The sequence below is a fragment of the Haliotis cracherodii genome, unplaced genomic scaffold (genome assembly GCF_022045235.1).
Source record: "Haliotis cracherodii isolate W230 unplaced genomic scaffold, xgHalCrac1.p SCAF_7, whole genome shotgun sequence".
In the NCBI taxonomy this organism is placed as follows: domain Eukaryota; kingdom Metazoa; phylum Mollusca; class Gastropoda; order Lepetellida; family Haliotidae; genus Haliotis; species Haliotis cracherodii.
In genome coordinates this window covers 2,073,677-2,082,724 of record NW_027266330.1, presented here as the reverse complement: position 1 = coordinate 2,082,724, position 9,048 = coordinate 2,073,677, and the positions used below count along the sequence as shown (strand labels likewise).

The following is a 9,048-nucleotide window of genomic DNA, read 5'->3' as shown; positions in this document are numbered from 1 at the left end:
CCTTGTCAAGGGGAGATAGACACAAGTAGGTCCTTTGATAAGGGTCCTTTGCAACTTACTGACCTTATCAAGTGGAGACAGACACTCTTAGGTCTCCTTGTCACGTGGCGATAGACACAATAAGGTCTCTTTGTCACGTGGCGATAGACACAATAAGGTCTCCTTGTCAAGTGGAGATAAACACAAGTAGCTCTCCTGGCCAAGTAGAGACAGACACAATAAGGTCTCCTTGTCAGGTCCCCTTGTCACGTGGCGATAGACACAGTGAGGTCGCCTTGTCACGTGGAGATAGACACAAGTAGCTCTCATTGTCACGAGGAGTTAGACACAATAAGGTCTCCTTGTCAGGTCTCCTTGTCACGTGGCGATAGACACAGTGAGGTCGCCTTGTCACGTGGAGATAGACACAAGTAGCTCTCCTTGTCAAGGGGAGATAGACACAAGTAGGTCCTTTGATAAGGGTCCTTTGCAACTTACTGACCTTATCAAGTGGAGACAGACACTCTTAGGTCTCCTTGTCACGTGGCGATAGACACAATAAGGTCTCTTTGTCACGTGGCGATAGACACAATAAGGTCTCCTTGTCAAGTGGAGATAAACACAAGTAGCTCTCCTGGCCAAGTAGAGACAGACACAATAAGGTCTCCTTGTCAGGTCCCCTTGTCACGTGGCGATAGACACAGTGAGGTCGCCTTGTCACGTGGAGATAGACACAAGTAGCTCTCATTGTCACGAGGAGTTAGACACAATAAGGTCTCCTTGTCAGGTCTCCTTGTCACGTGGCGATAGACACAGTGAGGTCGCCTTGTCACGTGGAGATAGACACAAGTAGCTCTCCTAGTCAAGTGGAGATAAGTACCTCACGGATGATCTCGGACGAGGAACACGCGCGCCCTCCTTCAACTCAGTGTATGGCTGGGAGTCTCGTACTGATGTGTCCTTACTCGTCCGTTCCCCTTGGAAGCAGTCTGCTAAAACAGGAATGTCTAGAGCCTTCTCTATGCCGGCGCCTTCTTGGTTCTGGTCTGGTCGCATAATATCTTCCTCTCTGATGTCCTCGTAGTGGTGGAGCTCCAGGTAGTCATTGATGGGGACGTCCGCCTGCTCCAGCTTAGCGTCCAGCATCTTGTCATCAGATCCATTCCTGCAACAAATGTCCCCCTGTTTCATTAGCAGGACTAGACTCTCTCTTCAAAATAAAATCATGAAATGCAGTTATTTAATGGTTCATGAAGTTAAGATGTAAAACATAACTCCATTAGAATCACAATAAAACTATCATGGGTAATGGGTAATGTAAGGTGGCTTAAAGTATTTTTTTTCAGTTACACTGCTGAACATTTTCTTTCTACCTATTTCATCTACCTTTATTTAATATGATACTGTTAAACTAAGAATAGTTATCAGGAGGAATCCCACCATCATCGGATTCTGATACGACTAAGGGACACAACTCTACTGAGTGTCAAACGTCATCATAACACGCCAGGAATAGCACTGCTTCATCACACTACTGTTGTGGATGTCTACTGACCGTCTCAGACACATTCCTTTACGATAGCAGATGTAGCTTGCGGTACATGCAGCCAGGATGATGAAGACAACCACCACGACCGATGTCACTGTGACGGTGTTGGAGGCGCCTGCCGTCGCGTCATCTGAGGGGAAGCAATGGGTACATGTAGGTATGTCACAGTTTCCTATGAAGCAAACCATGGAGACAAATGAGTGTGAGTGTGAGTTGGGTTTAACGCCGCTTTTAACAGTATTCCAGTTATATCACGGCGTGTCAGCTTAATGTGGGAGGAAAGGCTGAAGTGATGCAGGTCTCAGAAGTTTACCACTTCGATGAAATCCACGAGCACGGGTATGGTGCTGACAAACCTAGAAACATATTTGGGGCGAACCGGGATTCGAACCCACATCAAAGGTTTCTGGCGTGTCCAGGGGACGCAACTCTGCACAGCGAATCACGGCGCCTTAGACGACTGGGCCACCCGTGCCCCCCCTGGAGACAAATGAAAGTAACTATTAGTATTATAAGTAAGTAATTATTATTATTTTATTATTTACAGATTAACATAAATAAATGCAGCAAAGAAGGTTTGGGTGATGCTGGAAGAGACAGGATGTTTAGGCTTTTGAGGGCTGCCCAGTCGAACCCACCAAAAACATTTCGGAGAATGTGAAGACTCCCCAACACTGCAGCCTTCTGTATTATCCAGATTGTCAGAAGGACTATATTCCTGGCAACAAACCCGGGTACTCTCCCAATGTCAGTCAACGGAATGGGATGTACCAAACCTAAGGCACCGAGAACAATGGGGGTCTGAGGCTGTAAACGAGCCTATTCCAAATAATTTTATTATTAACATTTTCCATGACGCCCTTTACATATTCTGGGTCGTCCAATGGATGGGCCCCTGTGTAAAGCCCCTAAGCATGGTAAAGACGATAATAAAATGATCGAGCCACGCCATCATATCGCTTAAGATACTGTGTTTGTGCCAAAGCTGGACATCCACTGACAATGTGTTGGACAGTCACATTAAAATTAATGTACTATCATATATACTCCCTAGTATGAGGTAAGGGAAGTGTGGACCTTGTCGACATTTATAAGGGGACTCGAATATGTTGACTGAGGAATTGAGAATATCTTGCCCATATTTAAAACCGATTTACAACTTGACATATCTGTTTTTCTACGACTTAAGATGTGTACCTGCGTGACAAGATCCAGAAGGACAGTCGGGCGTTTGGCAGTTGGTTGTGCAGTTGTCGCCACATCCAGATCCAGTCATATTGCATCCCTGCACACAGACACCGGAGTTCTCATCACAAACACCTCCAGGACATAGATCACACGTCGTGTTGCAATTGTCCCTGATGCTGCATCCATTCATACAGGATCCGTTACAAGTTTTATTGAGGCATTTCCCACAGCGTTCAACACATACACCCGCATGGTTACACATTTGATGTTTGCAGTTAGAGATACATCTCCTTGAACACTTCGGGCCGTACCAGCCATCTACACAACCGTGAACACACTCGCCAGTCTGGCTGTGGCACTCAGGGGTACATGAGTCTCCCTCAGGACATCGTTCATCAGAGGACAGGGAGGGACCAGCTCGGCAGGTGTCACTGCATGCTTCAGTACAGTTGTCTCCATAGAATCCTTGTCTGCATCCCTGTTGGCAGCCACTCTCACATCCACCGACACAGTGCTCACACGAGGATCTACAGTCCAGTCCAGAATATGGAGGCTGACACTCCTCACATGTTCCTGTGATCCTGTTGCAGGACTTACATCTGCTGGAACACGTCCTACATCCTGTTCCGTAGTGTGAGTCGCTGCAGCCAGAGAAACAAGTTCCACCCATCTGGCAATACTCCCCATCACACCCACCTGGGCATCTGGTACAGTTGCCATGGTTAATGTAACATGGCCTCTGGCAGTTTGGGCCTTGGAATCCCGGGATGCAGCCATCAGTACATCTCCCAATCCCCCTGTCGAGGTGCACCTCACATGTGTGGTACCTGCACATTCTGCTGCACACATCCATGCACTTTGGGCCGAAATATCCTCTATAGCAGTTGGTGTTGCATCGCCCCGTCTGCTCCTCACACTCGGAGCATTGCTGGTTATCGAAACATTTACCACCTGAGAATAAAAACATGGTTGTCTTAATATTCTTGTTGTGCTCATTTGGGACACGGGTGGCCTAGTCGTCTGAGGCATCGCAACTCGCTTTGCAGAGTTGGGTCCCTTGGGCGCGCCAGAAACCTATGATTGTGATAACAGTTTTACCCACAGAGCACGTTTGATACTAATGGGTACAAACTCTATAACTGTAGGATTCACAAACTAACCGAGGTGGGGAAGAATTATGCAACGTGACACACAGATAGGTTCTGAATCATAGTCAAACAAACAATTTCTAACCCTATCAAACGGGCATATCGCCATATTTGAAATTCGATATAAAGTATTGACTTGTATAGTACTGAATATATATGTGATTAACCAGAATTAATTGTAATTCTGGGACTTGTACCCCTGTAATTGGTAGGTTGCAAGATCTTAGCAAATGCTGATTCCGAACACTACCTGGTTGGTCCACTCGTGTAATACCTGCATCACTTTGAGCTTTCCCCAAAGAGCATACTTACACGCCGAGATATAACTGCAATACTGTTCAAAGAGGCGTTAAACCTCACTCACTCACTCGCAGCATCACTGACCTACTGTTGACATGACTTAAGGTTTAATCCACTCACTCACTCACTCTTACCTTGTGTATAAACGACCATGTAGGCCATTAATAAGATCTGAAGAAATGGCATGGCGACCTGAAAATGTAATAGAAACGTTGATGGCGTGCATATATATGAAGACATTTCAGATAAAACGTCTGTGCAAATACTAAAGTCAAAAATGAAAAACTTACTCTTAATGACCACAGTAACATATCACAACTCTTTCAAACGAGCTCTACATGCTCAGTGTGGCTGTTTGAAGGCTTCTTACTGAATTGGCTGATCTTAGTTTCGCTGTTAAGGTCAAACGTTTGTTTCGTCTTCCTGATGATCAGATCCTATCCATTGAGGGAACAACCAAGTTGTACAGAGAAATGTCAAGGCAACCTGTACCATGTTTCGAATTGTTGATGTACGTGTGAAACTTCGTCCTGGTCTTAACTACAATAGGCGCTTCTTTCTAGTTTCACCGACTTGGGGTTCCGTGTACAAAACACAACACAATAGTATTCCACCGTCGTATGAAAATATTCCAGTCTTTGAGGGAACAATGAATTTCTCTCCGAACCATTCTAAAGTACGGCAGACCACTAACATTCCAGCAATGCACTTCACGTTGTTAAGCTGTAAGTTATGAGCAACATGCCTAGACGTTCGGTGCCTATATTCAATTTTGAAATTCTGTTTTAGGAACGTGATAGAAAATAATGTAGAAATTGTCCTAATAGTTTCTGAATTCATGCATTAATTCCTTCTTCTGTCATATTAATACATTGAGTTCCATGCCACTGTTTGATATTTAATATCTATCAAGTTTACGGTACAGTGGTTGTGAGTAACGGCTTTGCTGTAATGCATATACGAGTACTTAAGCAGACTCAAGGAACATGATGCTTACACGGACTTCTTCCAAATGGCCCTGAGGATGTCTTGGTACATGGGATAAGAAGGTGGAAAATCAGAAAGGTCGATAAAATCAATGTAGTCATTATTAAACTTGGTATGTACATTTTATAGGAGGGCCCTGCTTGTTTCGATCAAGGTCAGCTTTAAAACTTGTGAAACATGGTTATACTGTTGTCAATGTGGCAGAGTTGGATGGAACATTATAGTTGCATGTATCTTAACACATTAAATGTCAAGTGCATTTATGTCAATGGTCAAGGTCTCCTTTGAGGTAATTGTGCAAAAGCAGTATCATGCTTCTCTTGAATATTGCACAACGACCCGTATGAAATTAGATAATACACTGCAATGGACGTAGGAGATGAGATTTAATGATATAATTTAAGGCGCCTCAATTCGCCATGCAGTGTTGCGTCCATTAGGAATGCCAGACAATTAAGATCGTGTGTTCGAATCCCAGATTTATGTTTCAAGGTTTATCAGCTCGTGAGTTTCATTACTTCGGGATTTCCTCCCACATCAAAGTGCGACGCCTTCATGCAACATAATACAGTGGCATGAAATATTGTTCAAAGTGGCATAAAAAACAAATTCTCTCACTACAGTGGTATTCAGTATGAACCTGTGACATTCGTTTGCCACATGCCATTAGGCCAAGGTCAATGTCACGAGACAGAAAAAAAAAATTTCATTAGAAAAAGGTGTTGAAGAGGCCCCCAAAAGTGTTTTGGGTCCCTCCTTCCGAAAAAACAAAAAAGATGAATTGAAGCAGTCGTTGCCTTGATGAAGGTCATGGTCTGGAAGTAATATTGTGGATTGCAAGGTTAAAATGTGGGGAGAAATGATAGCCCATCCCATACAATACCATAAAATACCATACCACAACCATACCATACACATCTAACCCCACCCCATACCATAAAATACCATACCACAACCACACCATACCGTACCAAACCTCGAAAATAACCGGATCCATACACAAGCTCAAGCTGAATATTTGAAACATCAAAGGTGTTTTATGTAAGTGAATGGTTTTTTGTCATGTCTAAAGAAAGTGATTGTTGAGAACCAGACACCACAACCCTGGAACTTAAGTGTGTGAGTGAGTGAATGAAACAAACTAACTCACTGTTGACAGTTCCCTTGTCACTCAGCGGCCAGCCATTGGTGCAGCACACTGCTCCGTCACTCAGCGGCCAGTCATTGGTGCAGCACACTGCTCCGTCACTCAGAGGCCAGCCATTGGTGCATCACACTGCTCCGTCACTCAGCGGCCAGTCATTGGTGCAGCACACTGCTCCGTCACTCAGCGGCCAGTCATTGGTGCAGCACACTGCTCCCTCACTCACCGGCCAGTCATTGGTGCAGCACACTGCTCCGTCACTCAGAGGGCAGCCATTGGTGCAGCACACTGCTCCGTCACTCAGCGGCCAGTCATTGGTGCAGCACACTGCTCCGTCACTCAGCGGCCAGCAATTGGTGCAGCACACTGCTCCGTCACTCAGAGGCCAGTCATTGGTGCAGCACACTGCTCCGTCACTCAGCGGCCAGTCATTGGTGCAGCACACTGCTCCGTCACTCAGCGGCCAGTCATTGGTGCAGCACACTGCTCCGTCACTCAGAGGCCAGTCATTGGTGCAGCACACTGCTCCGTCACTCAGAGGCCAGTCATTGGTGCAGCACACTGCTCCGTCACTCAGCGGCCAGCAATTGGTGCAGCACACTGCTCCGTCACTCAGCGGCCAGTCATTGGTGCAGCACACTGCTCCGTCACTCAGAGGCCAGTCATTGGTGCAGCACACTGCTCCGTCACTCAGCGGCCAGCAATTGGTGCAGCACACTGCTCCCTCACTCAGAGGCCAGTCATTGGTGCAGCACACTGCTCCGTCACTCAGAGGCCAGTCATTGGTGCAGCACACTGCTCCGTCACTCAGCGGCCAGCAATTGGTGCAGCACACTGCTCCGTCACTCAGAGGCCAGTCATTGGTGCAGCACACTGCTCCGTCACTCAGCGGCCAGTCATTGGTGCAGCACACTGCTCCGTCACTCAGCGGCCAGTCATTGGTGCAGCACACTGCTCCGTCACTCGGTGTGTCTGCTGTGGGCTGCTCAGGTCAACATTGTACTTTCGATTTCCCTTGCTGAAAGTCATGACGGGATATCTGGTTGTACTTCGAGGGGACGGAAATGCCAACACAAATATACACCAACCTAAGTTAAGCACCGGCTTTATTGTAGAAACTGCATCCGACTCGTGGAAATTACGCGTTAGAATGGGTCTACAGCAACCAATCCTTGAACGAGGCGACTAGGCGGATCAGCTCGATAGCCGTCGTGTAAAAAGACTCCACTATGTACAGGCTGCCGTCATACAAACGGAGTGCGGAGTTTAATAACTATCGTATTAATGAAACACAAATATGGTTTTAACAAAGAGACAAACTCATGTTGAAATACAGAAACTGGAACCGATTATCTAATGCCTCCTGGGTCGTTCTGAAGTGTCAGTGTTCAACAACTATTCTGATCTGTGATGTAACTTCAGAAAAGTTCCATCTCAATGGTGAGTGGGATTGGTTTTACGCCGCTTTTAGCAATATTCCAGCAATATCACGGCGGGGGACACCAGAAATGAGCTTCACACATTGTACACATTTTGATATCGAACCCGGGTCTTCGGCGTGACGAGCGAACGCTTTAACCACGAGGCTACCCCATCGCCCCGCCATCACAACATTTATACAGTGGGAGAGATAATGTTGTGATCGCTAGCTGTAAAGATAATCATCAAGTCATATCAGTGGCTGGAAGACCGAATGTAACACGACTAACGGGATCGGGTGGTCAGGCTCGCTGACTTGGTTGATGCATGTCATCGTATCCCAATTGCATGGATCGATGCTCATGATGCCAATCACTGGATTCTCTGATCCAGATTCGATTACCTACAGATCGACGTCATATAGCTTGAATATTGCTGAGTGCGGCGTTAAACAACAAACAAATAAAATAGCTTGTACATTTAAATCAATATTCGAGTTGACGCTGTGCGTGTTTCGTGAAGCCTACTCTCAAATGGTTCCAAATGTCCGCTCCATCCATCACATATTTCTGAGGTTGTTACATTATTCGCCGACACTTACATTTAACAAAGTCATATTTTAGCTACTCACGCACTCACGCGTCAAGGGAGGAATGCACGTGCGCCTGTATGTACTCACGCCCCCACACAATCAGTCATTGACTACAACAGGACCTATTTAAGAAGTATGCAGATAATTGTTTCCTTCCATTGTTTCCTGCTATTAAAATTCCATCTGTCTCTGTTGCTATTTGATATCACGTAGATTAGAAGGAACATGTTTTATGAAGTTTAAGGTTTCTGTTTCGATATGAAGTGTTGTTGTCCTGATAAAATATAACAACCTGTTTCAGGAACGAATTCAGCCCTGAATAGTACTGCCCGTATATAGTCAGCATACATTCTATATAGTGTCAAGTAATATAATCAAGCCATGATATGCCACAACAAACATTGTCTCCATATCGTGTAAACTGATATTATCAAGTATGATCTGCCATCGCTTCATCTTCTAGTTTACATCGCAACTGCGCTTATATCACAACAAACACTTGGGAGAGTACTGTGGAATGACTCGTACCGCCCAGATGTGTCAGGATCCACGATTCAAGGGTTCGAATCCAACAAGCATTGTTATTCAAGGTGGTACACTTCTCTCTCATCGAGATGAGTCAGGTGTTGTTCTGAAGGACATCGACAACGTCATCTACGTGATCTTCTTTGTCTGCATGATACAAAGGTTGCTGTGTAGGCCGGAGGTGAAGCTGTTGGACTTAAATTCGGGATACTCTCTT

General features: G+C 45.5%; 1 protein-coding gene across 1 annotated transcript; it reads right to left on the bottom strand.

The window, feature by feature from the left end:
* Positions 1–837: 837 nt before the first annotated feature.
* Positions 838–4,475, bottom strand: LOC139448318 (scavenger receptor class F member 1-like). The gene is made up of 5 exons (XM_071229871.1): positions 4,455–4,475; positions 4,299–4,356; positions 2,726–3,667; positions 1,535–1,658; positions 838–1,144 (listed from the first exon to the last, which is right to left on the bottom strand). Exons 1-5 carry the CDS (start codon positions 4,473–4,475, stop codon positions 838–840), a joined length of 1,452 nt encoding a protein of 483 aa, XP_071085972.1.
* Positions 4,476–9,048: the final 4,573 nt, after the last annotated feature.

Excerpts from the sequence above, each read along its gene's own strand:
- LOC139448318 (XM_071229871.1), bottom strand. The coding sequence starts at position 4,475 with ATGTTACTGTGGTCATTAAGA. Across the intron at positions 3,668-4,298 it reads CATGGTCGTTTATACACAAG|GTGGTAAATGTTTCGATAAC; the intron begins GTAAGAGTGAGT and ends TTTTATTCTCAG. Across the intron at positions 1,659-2,725 it reads TTCTGGATCTTGTCACGCAG|ATGACGCGACGGCAGGCGCC; the intron begins GTACACATCTTA and ends GCTTCCCCTCAG.